We start from the raw sequence: 23,455 nt of genomic DNA, 5'->3' as shown, positions 1-23,455 counted from the left end.
GTTTGCACTGTGCCAGCAGCCATCGAAGCTGGAAGGCTGAGAAAGCTCACCGTGCTGAAAGGAAATCATCATAGATGGAACCATCTCAGCTGTAGCTGCTCCTGCCCGTCCCACCTCAATGGGCACAGACAAAAGGCCACAGACCTCACTCTGTGCAGCACACAGGGGCTGTTCTGCAGCCCTGCAGCAAACACTGAGCTTGCAGCTTGCACATACCAGGGGAGATGTGTGCAGCACACGAGCAGAGCAGGGAGAATGGATGCACTAAGCACAGAGCAGAGCACAGAGCAAGGATGCACTGAGTACAGAGCAGAGCACAGAGCAAGGATGCACTGAGTACAGAGCAGAGCACAGAGCAAGGATGCACTGAGCCCAAGTGCAAAGCACAGAGCAAGGATGAACTGAGCCCAAGTGCAGAGCACAGAGCAAGGATGAACGAAGCACATAGCAGAGCACAGAGCAAGGATGCACTGAGTACAGAGCAGAGCACAGAGCAAGGATGCACTGAGCAGAGCACAGAGCAAGGATGAACTGAGTCCAAGCGCAAAGCACAGAGCAAGGATGAACTGAGCCCAAGTGCAGAGCACAGAGCAAGGATGAACTAAGCACATAGCTGAGCACAGAGCAAGGATGAACTGAGCCCATGTGAAAAGCACAGAGCAAGGATGCACTGAGTACAGAGCAGAGCATGGAGCAAGGATGCACTGAGCCCACGTGCAGAGCACAGAGCAAGGATGCACTGAGCCCAAGTGAAAAGCACAGAGCAAGGATGCACTAAGCACAGAGCAGAACACAGAGCAAGGGTGCACTGAGCAGAGCACAAAGCAAGGATGAACTGAGCCCATGTGCAAAGCACAGAGCAAGGATGCACTGAGCACACAGCAGAGCACACAGCAAGGATGCAGAGCCCAAGAAGCACTTGCTCTGCAGGCTCATCCTTGGCACCCAGTCAGCGATCGACACAGATCTGGCCTCTCAGCAGCCGCGATGTTGGCTCTCCTCTTGGAAAAGGTTTCTTTTCAATGTGCAGCTCTGTTGAGAAACTGCACTGTTTTTCTTCCCAATTAACAGAGGGTTTTGCCAAGGCGTTCCAGGCTCTCAGACAAACCCACGCTCTCTGCCCTGAGCTCATCGCTAAAGCTCCCCCAGTAGGGCCTTAAGAATTCCAAAGCACCCAGATCTCTCTATTTAAAGGAGCTATTTCCCCGTGCGATGACGAACAATTCCCTTCAAAGGGATTTTATCCTCAAGACAATCTCCAAGTGTGCCCTGCCTTTGCATTTTCCCTTCCCGTTGGCTTTTGCTCACGGCAGAGCTGTGCTTTCTGATGCTGGCCATGGACAAAGCCGCCCTCTGTGCCCTGTGCATGCAGTGAGGATGGAGTGCAGCACTGCATTGTGCCATGGGCACGGATGGACCTACAGCTCAGCAGCAGTGAACTTATCTGCTTGGTGGGCCACTCAGGGGACTGGGAAGCATCAATGCTAATGGATGGTCCCAAAAGATGAGCCACAAATGGCCCTCGGTGCCTCTGTTTCCCTCTCCAATCTCCAGGCGTGCAGCAGAAAGAGGAAGAGCAGCAGCAGCAGATGGGGCTGTCCTGCAGATGTGCTCAACAATGAACTTCCATCAGTGGGAACAGCTCTGGTTTGAAGTCAAGAAAGGAGTTCTTAGAAAGCAAATTGCTGAACAGAACTGCCTCACTGCTGCCCAGGCCCACGGGGACCTGACATGAGAGCTGGGATGAGAGAAACCTGAGGGCATCCGCCATGGCCAAGTGTAGGGTCCTATAGTGTAGCTGGGGAGGAACAACTGCAGCATCAGCACAGATGGGGCTGAGCTGCTGCAGAGGGGATCTGCAGAGGAGGACATGGGGGTCCTGGTGGGCAGCAGGTGACCGTGATATAGTGTACCCTATGGCAGAAAGGGACCTGGGGCTCATTGCATAGAGCGCAGCCAGTAGGTTCTTCCAAGCCCTCCAATTCTGTGTGATTCCCTGCTTACGTTGGTGCCTCCTCACCTTCTTCTGAGCTCAGGTTAAGCTCCCTAAATCCACCTGCTGCCCCCTGGCACAGCCCTGCCCGTCCCCTGCCCTGCATGATGCCATGGATGAGCAGGAGCTGCACCCTCAGAGGTTCCCTGTTTCTCCAGGTGATATCCTGGCTGTGATGGAGGACGACACACAAAGCTGAGTGAAATGAGCCGTGGGTCACAGCCTGCTCCTTGGCACACACACACACAGGAAAAGCCTCCGAGTCAAAAAGAAAGGAGGTCACACATCTCCAAGTGCTGACGTGGACGTGCTGCGTCGGGCACCGCCTGCCCGGTGCACTTCTAAGTGCCCTCTCATCATGCAACTGATGTGATCACAGCAAGGCTTTCCAACACCTCGCATGCATGGATGGCTCCCAGGCAGGGCAGCAGCCTTCCCAGAAGATAACAAGCAAACCGGGTTACTTCCCATCCTTTATGAGGCTCTTTTAACCCAGCGAGGTTCACATCTGCATTATAGTTCTGTGTCTCTGGGGGATGTTCATATATGGCCTGGGTTGAAAAGGACCACAAGGATCATCTCATTCCAACCCCCTGCTATGTGCAGGGTCGCAGATCAGGCTGCCCAGGGTACCCACACTGCACTGAAGGGGAGAGCTGCAAAGCAAACCAGGTGGGAGATCCCAATGAGGAACCAGCAGCAGCACAATGGGGGACACACAGCTCTTACCTCTCCTGCAGGTCGTGGAGGGACTGCTCAGCCCTGTGAAGGCCTTCCAGGTCCTTCATCATCTTCTTCATGTGCTCCTTGGAGTAGCGGTTCTGGATGTAGGCAAACCAGCAGCCGCCCACCCCGATGACGATGGACACCACCAGCATGAAGTCCTTCAGGTGGTTGTGCCGCGTCACTGCCGGAGAAGGAAAGGCTGCTGAGGGCACAGTGTGGGGAGGTGCAATGTTTGCCTTGGGGGGAGGCTTTGAGCTGGGATATTTAATGTAATGCCACCATCCCCCCCCCAATAGCAGGTGTGCTTTGGAGATGGAGCTCAGGAGCGGCGCTGTGCAGGGAGATGAGCTCTCCTCCTTTGGTCAGTGCTGCAGAGGAGCCTTCCTGGTGCAGGGCAGCAGCACAGCCACCATCTGCTGCCAGATTTCATACACTGACAGCACGGCCTGGGTTGCAAAGACCCACAGTGCTCATCCAGCTCCAACCCCCTGCTGTGTGCAGGGTCACCAACCAGCAGCCCAGGCTGCCCAGAGCCACATCCAGCCTGGCCTTGAATGCCTGCAGGGATGGGGCATCCACAGCCTCCTTGGGCAACCTGTTCCACCCTCTGCATGAAAAGCTTCCTCCTTATATCCAACCCAAACCTCCCCTGTCCCCCTTTTCAAACCATTCCCCCTTGTCCTATCACTGCCCACCCTCACAAACAGCCTCAAGTGCTTCCTTCAAACACGAGCTTTTTTTGGGGAGGGGAAATCAAACCAAACCATAAAACATCCTCCCTCAAAATGACTGAGCAAGCACAGGGCTTTCACTTCCCCTCCTTTCCATTTGTGAGCTCTTAATGCTTTCAGAGCTGGCAGGAGGGCCCCCAGCAGCAGGGATGCTTCCAGCTCTGCCACCACGCACAGCTCTGCGCTCTGATAAATCCCCATCATCTCTCCAGAGCTGAAGCAGAAAAGCCCTAAGATGAGAATCCAGACTAATTCCTGTGCTGTGCTGCTCGAAATGAGGCCACCATCCCACCGAGGTAGCTTCAAAATGCGGATGGAAAAGCAGATGCTTAATAGCAACAAGCACAGTAAAGCTGCTGTTAGGACAGCAAGCCTTGTGTTTGACCTTGGCTCTCTGATGCATTTCTCTTCTAAGCCAACAACAACTGCCGTGTGCCATAAGTGGGAAAAGATGAGGTTGTTAAAGGCTGGCGTCCCCCCAGCAGCACATGATACACACGGCCCCGACCTCTCTCCCTGCATCCCAATTACAGGGACTTCCATTACCACTGACATCCTCTGCCCTCGCTGCTCTGTGGCCAAGCACTGCAGCCTGACCCTGAGCACTGTCACCGCCTCTCCCACGGCCCTGTCTGCTCCTGGTCCTGCTCCCAGCCCTGCTTCCATCCCTGCCTGCTCCTGCTCCTGCTTCCATCCCTGCTTCCATCCCTGCCTGCTCCTGGTCCTGCTCCCAGCCCTGCTTCCATCCCTGCCTGCTCCTGGTCCTGCTCCTGGTCCTGCTCCTGGTCCTGCTTCTGGTCCTGCTCCCAGCCCTTCCCTCCCATGCACTTGGCCCCCAGTACAGCAGGACTCCTTGGTACTACAGACACACGTGATCCCAACTGCAGGTGCTGCAGCCTCTGGAACATGTGGGTACCCCAATGGGTTCCCCTGTGTGAGCCCCCCATGAACCATCCCCTGATGGCATCTCTCTTGCTGGGCTGCATTACCATCAGAAAGCAGTGCCTGCAAGCAGCCCTATTCCCAACCTGAGTTATAGCATCACAGAATGGTTGGGTTGGAAGGGACCTTAAGGATCATGAAGCTCCAACCCCTGCCACACACAGGGCCACCAACCTCCACACTGAATACCAGCCCAGGCTGCCCAGGGCCACATCCAACCCGGCCTTCAACACCTCCAGGGCTGGACGGGGCATCCACAGCCTCTCTGGGCAGCTGTTAAAGCACCTCGAGGTACCTCTGCATGTGATGCACTGCACTCCCAACTCAGCTTGCCGGACTAGGAGATAAGGAACCAGCACCTCTCATCCATCACAAACACATTAACAGAAGTTCAGCAGCAACTGGCTCAATGAAAAGCACCTCTTAGCGACGCTGCCACCCTTACAAAGATGAGCATCCCCTCCTTTAGGACAACGCCTCCGTTCTGCTTGTTTGTTTTCAATCCACGTTGACATTTACCCCCCGGGATCGGATCGTTAATGCAGAGCTGCAAAACAACCCGTGCCAGCTGTCACTGCCAGCACTCTGCCCTGCCAGCAATGGAGGAGGGAAATCACACCCCTATCCCAGCAGTGCTGCACGACCCTACCCCAGCTGGAGGGACAGCAGAGCACCCCACACCTCCACCCTGCCCTGCAGCAGCATCACAAGGCTGTGGCCCAAAGCAGCCCTCGCACAGCACCCGGTGCAGCTCTGCAAACGCTCCCTTCCAAATGCGACACTAAATAATCAGGATCCTCTTTGGCTCCACTTCCCGTTCCGGATGGATTAGCACAACATCCTCTTCCCAAGGAGCAGCTCCTGGCACGTTGCTGCGCATCCATCATTTCCACTCCCTCTGTTCCATGCATGGAGGTCAGCGTTCACCCCCAGCTCTGCACTGACAGCAGGAGGGATGGGCAGACAGGCAGAGCCCCCCCCCTGAGGTGTAACCACAGCCTCATTGCTCCTGTAAGGATCAAACCTTCAGTGCTGGATCAGTGCTGCTGCATGGGATGGAGCTGAACAACACCAGCAATGGGTGCTATGCAGCGTCACGCAGAGCCCAGGCAGTGCTGCAGCTGTTGCATCTCACACTAAAATGAACAACACCCCTGTCATCAACTGCAATGCCTTCCCCACTGCAGGAGCCCTCCGTGCTATTCAATGAGCAGCACAGAGTTAATTCGCCCTTGTTGGAGCCAATGGCTTTCGGTCCATCCCTCTGCAGCACCCGTTGTGCAGTGCAGAGCATCACCCCCTGCTGCCAAACAGCCCAAAGCAAGCAGCCCACCCACGCTCCCAGATTGCCAACAGAGCTGTGGATGAATGAGCACCGTGGCAAAGAGAATGAAGCTGCATTTCAGTGCAACCCAGGAGGGGCTCTGGGGGGGAGGGGGGGGGCTGGGAACACCAGCTGTACTGCTGGGAATGGGACCACCAGAGCCCCCCAGGCCAAACCACAGAGCAGTTCCCTACAGTGCAGCCCTGCAGCACAGCCCTGCAGCACAGCAGCTGCAGCACAGCCCTGCAGCGCAACCCTGCAGCGCAACCCTGCAGCGCAACCCTGCAGCACAGCCCTGCAGCTCAGCCCTGCAGCACAGCCCTGCAGTACAACCCTGCAATGCAGCCCTGCAGCACAGCCCTGCAGCACAGCCCTGCAGCACAGCCCTGCAGCGCAACCCTGCAGCGCAGCCCTGCAGCTCAGCCCTGCAGCTCAGCCCTGCAGCTCAGCCCTGCAGCGCAGCTGCATTAACAAGGCTGGATGCAGTTGCAGAGATGGGAAGAGGAGAAGCTAAAGGCGCAGCTGTGGGATGGCACAGCTCTGGGAAGGTGCAGCTGTGGGGTGGGCACAGGTCAATCCATTCAGTTTGCTACTACAACCCCCAGCTTGCCTTTAGGAAAGCCGCGTAGGACGGATGCAGGCGGTGCAGCCATGCATTGCTCAGGGCTGCTCAGCTCTGTGATGCTATATGCACAATTGGAGCTTGTGACATGAGCCAGGACGGCTGCCCAGCAGCTCCTCAAACACAGAGAATAACCATTAATCCAAAGCCATTAAAAGCAATTTACTTTGCCATTACAGCGCCTGGGAGGCTGCCATCCAAATTCCTCCTCGGCGCTGGGATGTGCCAGCAGGAACCGGGGCAGCTTTAACCACAGGCTCCTGATACAGCCAGGCCTCAGATACCTCACCAAAGAGCCCTCACTTAATGAGGACAACATGCCTAAGCAGGAGGGACTCATCACAGTGAGACTGCAGCCGTGAGCCAGGCGCAATGCATGCAAAGGAGCGCCCCAAGCTGCAGAGAGAAACATCAGAGGGGCCTCCAGATCATCAGCAGATGCCCACAAGCAGCTCCAGAACCGGCCCTCCTTCAGCACGGTGCCATCCCAATGCTGCCTTCCCTCCGGCTGTGCTCATGGCTCAGTGCAAACCCAGTGCTGCCCTCCAGCTCAGTGCTGTGCTATGGGCACCGGGTCCCGGCAGGCAGTGTGGTTTATGCCTTCCAGCTGCAATGCTCATAGCAACAGAGCCCCAGGTCAAGGCTGGAGCCCTGAGCAGACCTGGAGCCCTGAGCAGACCTGGAGCCCTGAGCAGACCTGCTGGTTCTGCTACATTGCAATCACCCAGCAGACTTCATTCAGCATAAACCCTGGGCCACGTCGATGGATCTTTGCTGCCTGATGCTGAGCAGATGCAGCTCCTTGCACGTACAGTGCGGTGTCACTTACAGAGAGGAGGCCCAAAGAGCACCGTGTCCAAAGCCTTCAGCTGCAGCTTCTGCCTGTGGCTGCGGTCTGTCATCTTCAGGACCGTCCCCATCATGGTGGCGTTGTTCACTGCCAACCTGTGGAAGGCAAGGAGGAGGCACATGGAGTCACATCCATCCCAGTTCATAAGGGAGCACAGAGCTGCCAAGGGCTAAAGGAAGCCCCCAGATCGTGGTGTTTCTGCTGCAGATCATAGAGTCACAGCGTGGCCTGGGTTGCAAAGGCCCACAGTGCTCATCCAGCTCCAACCCCCTGCTGTGTGCAGGGTCACCAACCAGCAGCCCAGGCTGCCCAGAGCCACATCCAGCCTGGCCTTGAATGCCTGCAGGGATGGGCATCCACAGCCTCCTTGGGTAACCTGTTCCAGATCTGTAGCAAAAGCAGCATCCCTGCCTTCAGCAGCACAGCAAAGCAAAGGCTTTCCATTCATCCTGACTGCTCACGCTCCTTCCTAAGAAAACTGAGCCTGTCAGCGCCCTGCTCTCCATGTGTGCATCTGTTAATCCAACCTACGCTGCCAGCTGAACCTCAGGGATTGCAGAGCACATCTCTCACGTGGGACGCAGCCAGCAGAGACCATCCCTGTGCTGAGGATGATGAGTTACAAAGGAAGCGTGGGTAGAGCTGGGGCACTGCCTGGACCTGCTCTGCTCCAGCTTAGCTCTGAGCACACAGCTTCAGGCTGATGACGTGTGCGCTGTGCAAGCCAGCACAGCAGCACTGACAGCCACAGCACCTGGCCTACCTCTCTGCTTGCAAAGCAAAGGCTGCAGCACATCCGCACGCCCAGAACCAAGCTGGGCTTGGCACAGGAGTTCCCCACACAGCTCTGTGTGTGTGCACTGGGATGGATCACACGTGTTGCTGCCTCGGCTCTGCTCCATCCCCAGCACACATCCATGGGCTGAGCACTGACCTGGGCATGGCGTGGCCGCTCAGCTGCAGCTTTCGGAAGGTCTCCTCGTACTGCGGCAGCTCCACGTAGGTAATGAGCCACTGCACCACCTCGTCCACAGTCCAGTTGTACACTGCGGGCAAGGAAACACACGAGCAGCTCAGCATTCTTAGTGCAGCAGGATGGACAGGAGCAGGGCCAGCACTTTGGCAGCAGCCTTCAAAGGAAGGCATCGTCTCCAGCAAACTTGTGAGATGACTCAGACCCATGTTAGCAAACTGGCCCAGCTTAAGGAAACTCCCCGTAGTTCCCATCCCTGGCCCTCAGACTGTAGGAAACTCATTTCTGTGCCATGGGAAGGTGCTGGGATGGAAGCCAGCACCCAGCAGGAGCCATGTCCCAGGGCCCGAGGCACTGCTGTGCAGACATGGCCTGAGGGAGCTCCGATCGACCCAGGGCAGAAAGCCAGAGCCTGAGCTCCCTGCTGGGAGCCACTCAAGGCCTGGGATGAGTTAGCACAGATCCCACAAGTGTTTCCTGACAGCCTCAAATGATGCTTCAGCTTGTTGCTGCTGCTGCTGCTGTGGGTACAGACACTGCTCAACCCCTGGGCACCCACCCCACAACCTGCCCAGCCCCTCTGCACTGCTCCTCCAATGGAAGGGATGGACGTTCAGCATCCCAACCATAGATGATCTGCTTCTGAGAGTCACATGCATTGAGAGAGACTTATCCAAGGCCCCCAGTGCACCCGTGAGCCAGCAGTGTGCTCCTGCAGCTCGGAAAGCAAATGGGATCCTGGGCTCCATCAGCAGAGGGGTGGCAACAGGGACAGGAAGGGGACAGAGAGGGGATTGTCCATCTCTGCTCTGCTCCCATGAGGCCCCATCTGCAGTGCTGCGTCCAGGTCTGGGGTGCCCAGTACAAGAAAAGCTGCTGGAGAGGGTGCAGAGGAGGCCACAAAGATGCTCAGAGGGCTGCAGCACCTCCCATACAAAGACAGGCTGAGGGAGCTGGGCTTGTTCAGCATGGAGAAGAGAAGGCTGCGGGGTGACCTCATTGCAGCCTGCCAGGACCTGAAGGGAGCCTACAGACAGGAGGGGAGTCAGCTCTGTGAAAGGGCAGATAAGAGCAAAGGGAAAAGCGATGCCGAGTGCTGACCAAATTCTCTGCCACCCGAAGTGGTGCTGCACACAACTGCGCCGCTTCCTGCACATGTCACCAACAGGAAGGGAGCAAAAGCAAAAGCAGAGAAGTTACTAAAGCAGAACGATGGTGCAGAGCAGCAGGGGGAGTTTGAATGCTTCTCGGTATTGCAATCCGAACATCCGGATTGGGGATGAAAGTGAAACTGTGTCACAAAGTGGCAGCGAACCCAAAAGCTTCCTCAATGGTTCAGCAGCGCCAGGGGGTTCCCATCAGGGATTGAACATCCCCAGCCCTGGGGAAGCTGCTGTGCCCAACACACCCGGGACAGCTCTGGGTTTAGGGCTCCATTTGAGGGTGCCTCCGGGGTTCAGCAAACATCTATGGGCAATTCTATCAGTAAACAAACTGCCACGCAGCTCTGATCCACACATAGGGTGCTGCTGTCCCATAGAACAGGACCTCGAGGAGGAGATGGCGCAGGGCAGCACGTGGCCCTATTCTAACACATGGTACAGGGATAGAGAAATGAGACCACTTGTACACACACAGAATGGTTTGGGTTGGAAGGGACCTCAAGGATCACAAAGCTCCAACCCCCATCACCACAGGCAGGGCCATCACATCCACATTGAATCCCAGCCCAGCCTGCCCAGGGCCCCATCCAACTTGTGTTGGTTGGGTTGGTTTTGTGGGGGGGGGTTATTACCTTCAGAGGTCTTCCAGGCCTTCCAAAGATCCTCCACGCTGATGAGTTTGTCTTCGCCATGGAAGGTGCTGTGCTTGACGGTGGGGTCGTGGTAGTTCAGGTCCTCTCTCAAGAACTAGGAGAACAAACAGCAGCAGCCCTATGTTAACCCAGCCAGCAGCAGAGGCAACATGGAGCATCCCATCCACTGCCCTCCCTGCTATCCCAATGGATGTCACAGGGAAGCACTGCAGCTCAGATTCCTGGGACATCCAGCATCACCCAAAGACAATTCCTGGCTGAAATCCCCACCAATACGATACGGTCTGAGAGTCAAGTCATGCTGGGGGACGGCCAGGTTGGTTACCAGGGGAATCCCTCCTCCATAGAGCAGCATTGGCACAGATTGCCCATTGAGGGGGGGGTCACCATGTCTGGGGTGTCCCAGAGCCTTGGGGATGTGGGCACAGTGGGCTGGGGGGTCTTGGAGGGCTCCTCCAGCCTTCTTGGTGCTATCACTGAGCACCCAGGCTTGGATTTGACTTCAGCCATGACACCGATCCTATGACTTGCAAGCAGTCTTAGTGAGTGGCCTCCTCTGGACCCGCTCCAAGAGCAAGAAGAACGTTACCAGTTCTCTCTAAAGCTGCCCATAGAGAAGGAAATGGTGCTTTAATGGAAGGCAGAGCACTAAAACCACGCAGCGTTCTGAGCTCTCAGGGCACATTGAGCAGCAGCAGCAGCAGCCCAGGCTGCTCCCAGCACACAGCTGAGCACCGTGAGCTCCCAGCTCCGTGTCCCACAGCCCTGACCTATGGGACATGGCAATGTCACAGCGGGGCCAGCTGCTGCCCGGTATATTTAGCTCAGGGAGCACAGAGGGAAAGCGATCGCTCAGCGCTCCCTGCCACCGGGGGAGGGATGGGGGGGGGGGGGGGGAAGCAGGGACTGGAATCATGGCCACAATGCTGAGCTGGGGGGGCAACAAGAGCGGTGCTGAGTCCTGCTCTTTGGCCATAGCAACACCATGCAGTGTTAAAGGCTTGGGGCTGAGCATGAGCCAGCAACGTGCCCAGGTGGCCAAAAGGCCAACAGCATCCAGGCTGTGTCTGTAGCAATGCAGGCACTGTGGGCTGGGGGATCTTGGAGGGCTTCTCCAGCCTTAAGGACTCAATGAGGTGCACATTAACACACAGCATGGCCGTGGGACCCCCAGCAGCACAGCCCCACGCTGCCCACCTGCACCAATGCTGCAGTGCCCCACGCTGTGCATCACTCCCAACCTCTGCACGGAGCACAGCAGCCCATAGCACTGCTGGCTGTGGGACAGTCAGGCTGCAGCTCCGCTCAGTGCACAGGGTGGAGGTCCAACGTGGGGGGAATCCCTCCCCAGCAGGAATGCCCACGCATGGAGGTGGCTGAGGGTCATAGGATGAGAATGAAGAAGGATGGGCAGGGTGGTGGGACACCTCTTGGTTCCTTGGGAATGCAGGCTGACAGCACCCGGTGTGCCCAGCAGCCCCATCTGAGCACCGCACCATCACAGCTGCCTTCTGGGTGAGCAAAGGGAGCAGAAATAGATTGCTAATTAGAAGCTCTCCCACAAGGGACGGGCTCTTTGGCTTTAATTGAGGTCATGGATGTCATCTCCTGCTTGGCTGAAAATTGGCTCCCGGGAAGGAAGGAAGGAAGGAATCAAGCAGTGAGGATGGAAGAGCAGCAAAGGACAGGGCAGGATCTGGGGGTGGAAACACACCTGAGTGGGGCTGTCCCAGCACTCTGTGCAATCCCAGAGCTGATGATGCGCAGCCCACAGGGCTCCTGCTGGCATCCCAAAGCAGGGCAGGGTTTGCTGGAGGTGATGCTGCCTCTCAGCCCCAACCCAACCCAGCACAGCTCCAGGGATGGAGGCAGAGCTGCAGCCGCCGCAGGGGAAGGCAGCTGAAAGCTTTGCATTTCTTTGGCTGGGAAAGGTTTCCATTTGTTTTAATTGCTCCGCCCAGTGGAATTTAGGCTGAGGGAATGGCACTGCTGGATGGGAGCACCGGGCTGAGTGCGTCCCATAAGCACTGCTCTGGGAGGCTGCTGTGCCCACGTAGGGACACGGACCTGCAGGAGCAGCAAGCTGCTCTTCAATGAGCTCACAACACCACGCTGGCATTCTAGAGGGTTCCCCATCAGCCACAGCCTCACCGAGCCCTCAGAGCTCACCAGCATCTCTGCTCAGCCCTGTATCCCACCATCCTGTGCTCCCGGCCCACACTGAGCCCCCTGCCCTCTACAGAGCCATGAATGGGGGAACTGGGCTCCTATGGCCTCTTGGAGCCCCTCGGCCTGCCTTTTTCCAACACCTCAACTGTGTTGGTTCCATTTGTTGCCTTAGAGGAGAGCATCCCTCATGGAGGAGCTTCTTTGGGTGCTTATGTAGGCAAGCGACCGTTTCCTTTCTCTTTAATGAAGCCATAGGCTCACATTACAAAGGCCAAGACAACAGAAAGGAGCTTTCCTTTCCTGCAGTGGGCACAAAGATGAAGCACAGGAGCCTCCAGAACAGCCCACACACTGCAGGGACTGCAGAGCTCAGAGACACAGCTGGGATCAGAGCTCAGACTGATGGGATGCCATTCCCTTCCCAGGTGAGCAAAGCGCAGCCCCAGAATGGCACACCGGGCTGCAGGCAGCCCTGCATGGCTGTAGGGAAAGGCAGGGAGACACGGAGCACCCACCTCATCGCTTTCCTCCACGTCCACGTTGCCGTTGGCGTCGTCGTCCATCTGCTTGTGGATGTTGCGGACGGCCTCAAAGCTGAGCTGCTCGTCCTCATCGTGGCACAGCGGCTTGTCGATGCGGCAGAACTCTGCTGGGAAGGAGGGGGTAAGACACCAAGGTGAGGCAACCCATGGCACAACCCATGGCACAGCCCCATTACAACCCATGGCACAACCCATGGCACAACCCCATTACAACCCATGGCACAACCCATGGCACAGCCCATGGCACAGCCCATGGCACAGCCCCATTACAACCCATGGCACAACCTCAGTACAACCCATGGCACAACCCATGGCACAGCCCATGGCACAACCCATGGCACAACCCCATTACAACCCATGGCACAGCCCCATTACAACCCATGGCACAACTCCAGTACAACCCATGGCACAGCCCATGGCACAACCCATGGCACAACCCCATTACAACCCATGGCACAACCCATGGCACAACCCCAGTACAGCCCATGGCACAACCCATGGCACAACCCCAGTACAGCCCATGGCACAACCCATGGCACAGCCCCATTACAACCCATGGCACAGCCCATGGCACAACCCATGGCACAACCCCCAGCCATGCACAAAGCATCATGGCTGCCAGAGCCCATCTTTCTCCCCTCAATGCAGTGCCCATTCGCAGGGTGTTTCTGCAGCACGCCAACTAAGAGGAGTTTATCCTTCTTCCTGAGCAGGAAATGTATTTTTCTGGCTTGTTTTCTCTGTTTCAAGGAGAACGCTGGAGATCCTGCTGTGCGCCCAGGTCCACACCAGCACCATCCATCCCATCCCTATCCAATCTTATCTCCCTCCCTACCCAATCCCCTCCCCATCCCAACCCATATCCCCATCTTCACCTCAACCCATCCCCATCTTCACCCCAACTCATTCCCATCCCAACCCATTCCCATCCCATCCCCATCTTCGCCCCAACCCATTCCCATCCCAACCCATCCCCATCTTCGCCCCAACTCATTCCCATCCCAACTCATTCCCATCCCAACCCATCCCCATCTTCACTCCGACTCATTCCCATCCCAACCCATCCCCATCCCAACCCAACCCATATCCCCATCTTCACCTCAACTCATCCCCATCCCATCCCCATCTTCGCCCCAACCCATTCCCATCCCAACTCATTCCCATCCCAACCCATCCCCATCCCAACCCATCCCCATTCCCATCTTCGCCCAAACCCATTCCCATCTTCACCTCAACCCATCTCCATCTTCGCCCCAACCCTTTCCCAACCCAACCCATCCCCATCTTCACCCCGACTCATTCCCATCCCAACCCAACCCATATCCCCATCTTCACCTCAACTCACTCCCAACCCAGCCCTATTCCCACCCCTGGTGAGACACCACACCCCCACACCCCCAGCCCAGGCACCCCATTCAAGACATGGGGGTCCTGTGAGCTCAGCACTGAGCCCCTGCCCAATAGATGCTGTGCTGGCCTCACTGTAAGCACATACAGATTAAGAGATTCCAAGCAGTGACTACTTGAGATCAATGGGAGATGAGCCTAAGAGTCACCAGCCCTGCTCCCATTAGGAGCTGTGAGGTTCAGACTGAAATCCAAGGAAATGAGGCAGAAAAATCCCCTTGATTTAAGGGCTCAAACCAGTGACGGGTCCCCCCCAGGACAAGGAGAGGACACTGAAGGGAATTTGCTGCCGCATGCTTTGGATGTGCAGTGAGCAAAGCAGCACTGATTGCTGATTACCCTCCATGCATCCTGCCCTGATGCTGCCCAGCCCCAACGCCAGGCGGTGCTGATTGCAGCCCAGGTGCTGCTGACTAATTAATTGCAGCCTGGGTATGAAGAAAGAAGTGCAGATTGAAAGGCTGGAAGGAGCAATGAAGCTCGTGCTGATAAGGCAAACTGATAAGGATGAGACCCCAGGGGCCACCCTCAGGCACAGCCAGCCCCCAACAAGGAACACAGGGCTGGGTGAGCAGCCCTGCCCAAGACTGATGGGAGATTAAGCAAGAATGCATTCAGAACAGCCCGTGCATATCACAGCCCTCAGATCCTACAGGTGGGCACCCCCTGGGGGCACTGCAGACAACAGCCATCCCTTCTATGGGGGATATTCCAGACCCGTTTGAACACCAACCCATTGCAGGAACCTCCTTTAGCAATAGAGATCCCTTCCAACTGCTCTAACTCCACAACTCGGCGATGTGGGCTGCAGTGATTCCTGCAGCCACACACAGACCCTCACCCTCGTATCCATAGCACCCATACCAAGAGATAACCCCGTCCCACCCCCAGAGCTGCCACCACCCCACTGACTCATCCTCCTCTTGTCACCTCATCCTCCCTTATCTCCCCTTCTATCACCCCCAGGACACATCACCCTCCCCACCCCCCAGAAGCAGGGCAGGCACTCAGCTCTATTGCTTCCAAGCTCAAGGAGGAGCAACCCCACCAACAGGACCCCCCCCCCAAGGACACCCCATTGGATGCAGCAGGGCAGGAGGTGCCATCCACGAGGGCAGCTGCGGGGATGGGATTTGATGGAGCTCAATTAGAACAGCTGTGATTTATACGGCCCGCTTCCATCAGCACCGAAACGGCAGCCAAAAAGAAAGTGTATCATATTTAGGGGGGGGGGGAGGAAAAAAGAACTGTTTACATAGTTGTGTTAATACAAACAAGGGCTTCACACGACCTTCCTGCCTGCGCTGCTTCCCACACCACCAGGGTTCAGCTGCTGAAGCAGAGAGCTGGGATGTGAGGATCGTGTTAATGGCTTTAAAGTGAGACACAGGAGGTTCAGGTTGGATCTTAGGAGGAGGTTCCGACACAGCAGAACCTGACCTGCAGTGCAAGCACCACAACCCTCTGCCGAGGAGCTCCTGCAGCAATCAAATATTTACTCTTGAACAGATTGCACAAGGCACAAAGGAAGAAAGCGGCCCAGATAAGATGCCAACAAAAGGCACGATTAGATCGTTTGATCTTTGATACACTCAGCGACGCCCTTGGGTGCCTCTGCAAGGAGGGGCACCTGCAACGGGGGGGGGGGAGAGCAGCACAGCAGCACAGCAGCACAGCAGCACAGCAGCACAGCAGCACAGCAGCACAGCAGCACAGCAGCACAGCAGCACAGCAGCACAGCAGCACAGCAGCACAGCAGCACAGCAGCACAGCAGCACAGCAGCACAGCAGCACAGCAGCACAGCAGCACAGCAGCACAGCAGCACAGCAGCACAGCAGCACAGCAGCACAGCAGCACAGCAGCACAGCAGCACAGCAGCACAGCAGCACAGCAGCACAGCAGCACAGCAGCACAGCAGCACAGCAGCACAGCAGCACAGCAGCACAGCAGCACAGCAGCACAGCAGCACAGCAGCACAGCAGCACAGCAGCACAGCAGCACAGCAGCACAGCAGCACAGCAGCACAGCAGCACAGCAGCACAGCAGCACAGCAGCACAGCAGCACAGCAGCACAGCAGCAGCTGTGGGTCCCAGTGTGCTCCAGGGGAGCCCAATGCAGGCAGAGGGGACAGCACAGCCCCCCTGCATCCCACCTGCTGCAGCTTAGGGGCCAGGATGGGGCTCAGCAGCGCTGTGCTGTCAGTGGGCACACAGCTGGGCTCCTCTCTCTGCCCTCAGTCCCTCATTGCTGGTGGCACTCAGGTTCTCCAGCTCTACCAGCAGCAAAGCTGCATCCCAGCCATCCCATCACCCCCATCCTCCTCCCAGCACCTGCAGCCACTGCCCCCCACCTACTCTGCCGTCCCACCTCTCAAGTGCTTTGCATCAGCCCCCCACCCCCCCATTTCCATCTCCCAGCCCATCCCAATGCAGCCCACTGCTTTTACAATCAGTTCCCCACTTCTTGGGGGTCGCTGCCATCCCAGCCCATTCCCTGCAGCCCACACAGATCCCTGCTTGCTTCCTGCCAGGTAAGCAGGCTGCTTTCATCCAACCCTATAAAGAAGCACTGGGGCTCCTGCTGGAAAAGAGCAACGTCAAAACGGGCTGCAAAAGGCAAGAGAAAGTTCTAAAAGGGTCGAAAGGAGCGAAGCTGGAGTGACTGCGTAACACCAAAGCAAATAACCCAAGTGCTCCTGCATTCCTTCCCCTCCGTGCTGATGGCAATCGAACCATCGCAGCTCTCCAAACTGGGAGGGCCTTTTGGATTTAAGGAAGTCCTCTGCTCTGCTCGGCGCTGCCTGCACGTCCTGCAGGAGAGGGTTCCTTAATTACATTCAATATCGCAGTGCTGATCATTCGCAGAGCGAGAGATGGGGCGGCCCAGCACTGTGAGCAGCCAGGCTGGCAAGCAGTGAGCTTGCATAGGGGTGGCTGTGTGTTGGGATGGCACACACACACATCACAGCACGTGGGTGCCAGCAGCACCAACTCCTGCTTGCATTTGTTCCTTGGGAGCCCCATTTCCAACAGCCCCGGCTGTGGGCAGCGATACGTCCCCATAGAGCGCTCCTCCATCCAATGTGCTTTCCAAGCTGCATCCAAAGGCAGCACCCCATGGGCTGCATACAGCAACCAGCTCCCCCCACATCGATCCCACTGCGTGGAAACCAAACGTCCTCATGGCAGCCACCCCAGAGAAGCAAACAGTGAATGGAAACACAGAGCTGTGCACAACAGCGGCTTTCCCAGCCTTTGCTCCGTGTCCATGGACACACCATGATGGTCATCCCAGCACTGTTAGCAACACGAGGTTGCACCCCCAACACAACGTCCCACCAATAAAACCGAGTGAGAGGGCGTTCCTGACATACTTTCAGCATGAGGATACTTGGAGCTCAGTGTGATTCACGCTGCTCAGGTCTGGGCTGCTGCAGTCCAACGTTCCCTCCTGTTTATAGGCTCCCTTTAAGTACTGTGAGGCCGCAGCGAGGTCTCCCTGCAGCAATCCCTTCTCCAGGCTGAACAACCCCAACCTGCCCCCATACAGGGCTGCTCCATCCCTCTGATCATGCCTGGACCCTCTGAGCATCCCCTTGTCCTCCTCTGGATCCAATCCCACATCCCTGGGGGGTCCAGGTCTGGACACAGTGCTCCATATGGGGCCTCATGAGGGCAGACGGGGGGGGGGGGGACAGTCCCTTCTTTCGTGCCTGCTGCCCCTCTATTGGTGCAGCCCTGGGGCACTGCAATGCAAATCCAACCAAAGCGAAAGCGACGCTGCTGAAAGCCAGGAAACCACAGAGCAGGAGCTCAATGAGTCACCAGTGCCTGAGAAATTGCACCATGCCCAAGAAAGCTGAGAAGAAACCAAACCTGAGCCACCACAAGCCGACTGCCAAGGGATCTAACCCTCCTTGCATCACTGCAAGGAAGCTGGGACCTCCAGCCTGCAGCTCCGAGTGACACCGGGAGCAACCAGAGCAAGGTGTGCCACCATCCCCCTCCGGCTCCCAAAGAGCATCCATTGAGAAGCACTAACGCAGCAGCCTGGCATCCAGCTGCAGCAGGACGGACTGCAGAGCAACCTGGGCACGGTGGCTGTTTGGCAGAGCCGTGCTGGGATCAAAGGAGATGGATGGGATGCTTCAAAGCGCCGATGGAAGCCCAGCACTGAGCTGTGCCAGCAGCTCTGCCTGCAAGGAGCGTGACGGCAGCGCAGCTCAGCATGCACAGTACAGCATGCACAGCTCAGCATGCACGGCGCAGCATGCACGGCTCAGCATGCACGGCTCAGCATGCACAGCATGCACAGCTTGCCTTCCTCACCACCCTCAGCTGGGTGCCCTGTGCAGCACATGGGATGCTCCAAGCAACCTGCTTTGAGTGCTGGGCTCTACCCCTAAAGGCCAAGGGGCTTTAAAGTGAGACAGGGGAGGTTTAGGTTGGATCTGAGGAGGAACAGGTTGCCCAAGGAGGCTGTGGATGCCCCATCCCTGCAGGCATTCAAGGCCAGGCTGGATGTGGCTCTGGGCAGCCTGGGCTGCTGGTTGGTGACCCTGCACACAGCAGGGGGTTGGAGCTGGGTGAGCACTGTGGGCCTTTTCTCTGCAGCCTGAGCAGCTCCTGGGTTGGAGCTGTGAGATGCAGCACTGGAAGGAAGTGGTTAAAGCAGCCCTCCATAGAAAGCATCTCTTCCTCGTCCCTTATCTCTCTCTTCTTTACGGAATACCCAACAGATAAGAGAAGCACCCATGGGCAAACAGAGCAGCTCCAGCAGCCTGAGTGGGTGTGCAATGAGCCACAAAGCATCAGCCCCTTGTGGTGGTCCCTCGGGTGCTGGGCTGCTGCTTCTCCCCATCAGGAACAGAGAACGTCCCTTTACAACACAATTCATTCCAGGAAGCATCACCAGCCCCACACCGCCATACAAGGGCATCTTCTCCCCATTTTAACCTTATTTATCCCTCTGATCTTACAGAGATTCGGCAGTTCTGCTTTTCACCAAAGCTTTGGCTTGTGGGAGGATTTGGGTTGCCCTTGGGGGGCAACACTGCTGCCTGCAGGGGATGCAGGAGCTCGTGGAGGGGCAGCCCACCATGGGATCATAGAACAGCCTGGGTTACAAAGGCCCACAGTGCTCATCCAGCTCCAACCCCCTGCTGTGTGCAGGGTCACCAAGCAGCAGCCCAGGCTGCCCAGAGCCACATCCAGCCTGGCCTTGAATGCCTGCAGGGATAGGGAGCATCCTTAGTTTAAAACCATTCCCCCTCGTCCCATCAACTTGACATAAACCCACATGGCATCACCCTCAGTGCACGCAGAGCAGCTGGGCTTCCCTTGCTGGGGTATATCCGTGGTGCAGTGAGAGCATTCAGCACATCCCCCAACCCACGGAGGGTGGGCACAGCTCCCAGTGTTCCATAGGGAACAGCCCTGGGGGTTCCCATAGACCTCACAGGGCTGAGCTCCTCGTCACAGCAGAACACAAAGCCAACCCCAGCATGAACCACAATGGCCAGGCTGAAAATCAATCTCCCTGTTGAGAGGTGAGGGCTGTGCCCGGTGCAGAAAGGAGCCCTTTGTCTTTTCCTCGCCAACCAAAGCGACGTGGCAGCGCCGTGCTGACGGCAGCTGGAGCCCTGCAAAAGGAACCTGAGGTTGCAATGTGGCACTGCAGGGCAGGGCGATGAATGCAGGTGAATGGGGCGAGCAGGGATGGAACGGTGGGATCAATGAACCGGAGGATGGCTTGGGATGGAAGGGACCTCCAGGATCATGAAGCTCCAACCCCCCCATCACACACAGGGCCATCAACCTTCACATTAATACCAGCCCAGGCTGCCCAGGGCCACATCCAAGCTGGCCTTCAACACCTCCAGGGATGGACGGGGCATGGTGTGAGATATGGGGATGAAGCACTGAGCTCAGTGGGCTCTTGGATGGCTTTTCCAGCCTTCACGATGTGATGGTTCCAATCGAGTTGCCAACACCCAGCTCTCCTAGGAGAGGCATTGCCTCCTTCTCCATCCATCATTTCTAAGCAGCAAAGACACAAAGTGCTGCCGTCCAAAGCCCCGTGGGCACAAAGCCACCCAGCTGGCACCAACCCGTCCCCAAGGCAGCTGAGCAAACAGCCTCCTGCAGGGCCCTGTGCTGCTGAGCACCATGGCTGTAAGACAAGCACAGGAAGAGTAGGATGAGAACCACAGCACCTGCAGGGCAAGGGGCAGAACTAAAGCAGCCCTCGTGCTCCTGGTACCCCCCATTATACAGGTTGGGCTCAGAGCTGTCTGCTATGGGGACACACAGCCCTGGTCCCCCACATGGGGGTCCACAGCTGGAGCTGCCCCCACCGTGGCTGCTGCTTGCAGATGCTCCTATAGAGCACTCAGGTGCCGACAAGAGATGTCAGCAGTGAACAAGAGCCCTAAAAGGCCCCTTTGCAACAGTTGATGAGCAGCAGCGCTAATCAAATTCAAGTGCCCCATTAGCTCAGTTTAGAGCCAGACCACTTAATTTAAGTGTAAGCTAATTACGGACCAGCAGCTCCCAACAACAGCAGACAGTTCCAGCCTGCGTTCCCTGGTGCTGTATGGGGCACAGAGATGGGGGGTGGGATATGGGGGGGGGGATGGCTGTAAGCTGAAGGAAGGAGGGATGGGTTGGGATGTGAGGGGCTGCCCTTCACCCCATAGCACTGCCTGGGGCTGTGGGTGGGCATTGGGACCCTGGGCTGAGGGCACACACCTATGGTGAAGGGTAGGGGGGGGGTCCCAACCCAACAGTGCTGGCTGCCCTTTGGAGAAGGGATCTCCCCTATCCCCAACCTGACCCCATCACCTCTCATCCCATCTGGACCCCCCCCCCCCACAAATCCATTCTCCTCCTGCCCCCCCCCAATTCAGGTTTCTCCCACCTCTGAAGGGGGGGGGGGGGGGGAAATAAACCCAACACAACAACTACTTCTGCTTAGTCACAGATGAATTATGCGCTGGCAGCCTTACAGATCTAAACACAGGCGATGCTGAGCAGCCTTAATCCCGTGCTATTTCCCCCTTCCTGCAGTGGCTGCAGCTCCGGCACAGTTCAGCTGTGGGACATTCCTGACGTTCCCCCCCCCCTTTCTCTCTCTCTGTGTGTTCCTGTGCACCAAGAACTGCACACAGCCCTGCACGGGAGCTGCAGGAATAGGAAGGAATCAATTGATCTGAGCTCACAACGTGGCCCTATGGGCCATATAAAAGCATTGGGCCCACAGAGCAAAGCCTATCTGGGAACACAGTGGGTGTTGGGTCCGCATCCCCATCCAGCTGGTGCAGCCGGGGTAGGACTCACCCCCAGCCGCGTCCTTTTCTAAGTGGAAAAAGTAGGTTGCTTAAAAATAGGCCTGGAAGCCAACGCAGGCACCCAGTGCTATGTCCGAAGGATAAACAAGCAGGATTTGTGTACAAAACCCACGGGCAGGGTAACGTAATGACTCTTAACGACTTCCTTCTGCTCCTCCTGGGCTTCCATAGCTGCTGCAGGCACGGCCTGAGGCTGCCAAAGCTCCACACTGAGCATCCCAGCATCAGCCTGAGGGCGAATGGCTTTAAAGTGAGACTGGGGAGGTTTAAGTTGGATCTGAGGAGGAGGTTTTTAACCCAGAGGGTGGTGACGCACTGGAACAGGTTGCCCAAGGAGGCTGTGGATGCCCCATCCCTGCAGGCATTCAAGGCCAGGCTGGATGTGGCTCTGGGCAGCCTGGGCTGCTGGTTGGTGACCTGCACACAGCAGGGGGTTGGGGCTGGACGAGCACTGTGGGCCTTTGCAAATCCCATGCTGTGATTGCTGCCGGGCATGGGAACAACCCTCTGCGGTGGGGGCTCCACTCTTGCTTGTTGCCACAACCAGGTACAGAACACAGGCCCAGAGGGACCCCCGCATCCCCCACCCCAACCCTGCCCTGCAGCCACAGGCAGCAGGGAAGGACCCAACATCCCCTCTGTGCACACCGAGCTGACGGTGCAGCGATACCAGCCTCCCTCCTGCTTCCCACTCGGCCGGCTCCAGCCCCGCATCGCCGCTCTCCCTTCCAGCCCGGAGCATCCCAAGATCGCCCTGCGATCCCTTCATTCCCCCATGGGACGTTGTTCCGACCCCGCCGCACGTGTGACGGCCGAGCGGCGGCTCATCGCGGTGTCGGTTTGGAGCCCGTCCCGCTCCGCTCGGAGGCAGCAGCTGAATCGTCCCGAGCCGCCGCCGCCTCCAAAAATAGCCGGCCCGGAGCATTCCTCGCAGGCACGAACCTGCCCGTGGCCGCGGCGCAGATCACTTTCCCAGCCGGCCCGGGGGGCTCCAGCCGGCACCGCAAAGCGCAGCGGGACGGAACCGGACCGGCCCTCGGACCGACCTCGACCTCCCTCCTGTTCTCTCCTTCCCCTCCCCCATCCCGGCACCGCGATGCGGGCCGGTTCCGGGCAGCGCCCCGTGCGGGAGCGGCTCTGCCCGTTCCGGCGTCCCCTCGGCGGCCGCTCCGCCCCCCGCTGACCCCGGACTCCCCCCCTGGAGCCGCCGTTCCCCTCCGCCCCCAAACAGCGGCCGTTTCCAGCACGGCCGGCCCGTGGCGGCGCTGCGGCCGGGACCCGCTCTGACCCCGCCGTCCCTCCGGGGCCCAGCGCGTACCGGCCCGGTACCGCCGGTACCGCAGGCAGAGGCGCTTCCAACGCGGCCCGGGGAACTTCCTGCGGGCCGAACCGACGGCATCGGGCCGAACCGACGGCATCGGGCCGGGCTCGGCCCCCAACACGGCCCGCGGACCGCCCCGATCTCACAACATCCCCCCGGACCTCCGTGGCTCTCGACCCCCATCCCGAGGCCCGGGGACCCCCCCGAGGCGCCCCCCCCCACCGCCCCGGCCCGGCCCGTCCGTACCTGCGATGGCCGTCTCGTCCAGGTGGGAGCCCGGCGGCCTCTCGGGCCGAGCCGGTTGCAGAAGGAACCCGCACAGCACCCACAGCGCCGCCGCCGCCCGCAGCTCCATTGCCCGGCTCAGCTCCCGCTCCGCATCGAGGCCTCCGCGATCTGCGGGGCAGCGCCGGGTCAGCGCCGGACCGGGATCCGAACCGACGCCGTCCGCGCTGCCGGTAGGGGGCGGGGCCACGTTATGCCACGCCCCCTCCACTCAAACAACTCCCTCCCCAAACCACGCCCCCTCCCCTTAAACCACGCCCATTTCACTCAGACCACGCCCCCTCCCTCAGACCACGCCCCCCTCAAGCAAAACCACGCCCCCTCAAACCAAACCACGCCCCCTCAAAGCCAAACCACGCCCCCTCCCTTCAAGCCACGCCCCCTCCCTCAAACCACGCCCCCCC

At 58.0% G+C, this 23,455-nt stretch overlaps 1 protein-coding gene across 9 annotated transcripts in view; it reads right to left on the bottom strand.

The window, feature by feature from the left end:
* STIM1 (stromal interaction molecule 1) overlaps window positions 1-23,455 on the bottom strand; it is a 35,922-nt gene that overhangs the window by 12,268 nt on the left and 199 nt on the right. For 6 of the 9 annotated variants that reach the window (XM_072327077.1, XM_072327079.1, XM_072327076.1 and 3 more), the window contains exons 1-6: window positions 23,013-23,254; window positions 12,662-12,795; window positions 9,957-10,071; window positions 8,123-8,234; window positions 7,168-7,283; window positions 2,723-2,900 (exon numbers count right to left, since the gene is read on the bottom strand). In XM_072327077.1, the coding sequence (XP_072183178.1) occupies window positions 2,723-2,900; window positions 7,168-7,283; window positions 8,123-8,234; window positions 9,957-10,071; window positions 12,662-12,795; window positions 23,013-23,121 (764 nt within the window). In that variant the 5' untranslated portion in view covers window positions 23,122-23,254. Of the gene's footprint in view, window positions 1-2,722; window positions 2,901-7,167; window positions 7,284-8,122; window positions 8,235-9,956; window positions 10,072-12,661; window positions 12,796-23,012; window positions 23,255-23,455 lie in introns of those variants that run through there. The other 3 variants (XM_072327075.1, XM_072327082.1, XM_072327074.1) reach the window with 2 other exon arrangements.

This window comes from Excalfactoria chinensis, chromosome 1 (assembly GCF_039878825.1).
Source record: "Excalfactoria chinensis isolate bCotChi1 chromosome 1, bCotChi1.hap2, whole genome shotgun sequence".
Lineage (NCBI taxonomy): Eukaryota > Metazoa > Chordata > Aves > Galliformes > Phasianidae > Excalfactoria > Excalfactoria chinensis.
Note: the sequence above shows the minus strand (reverse complement) of the source record. Positions and strands in the feature narration are given on the sequence as shown.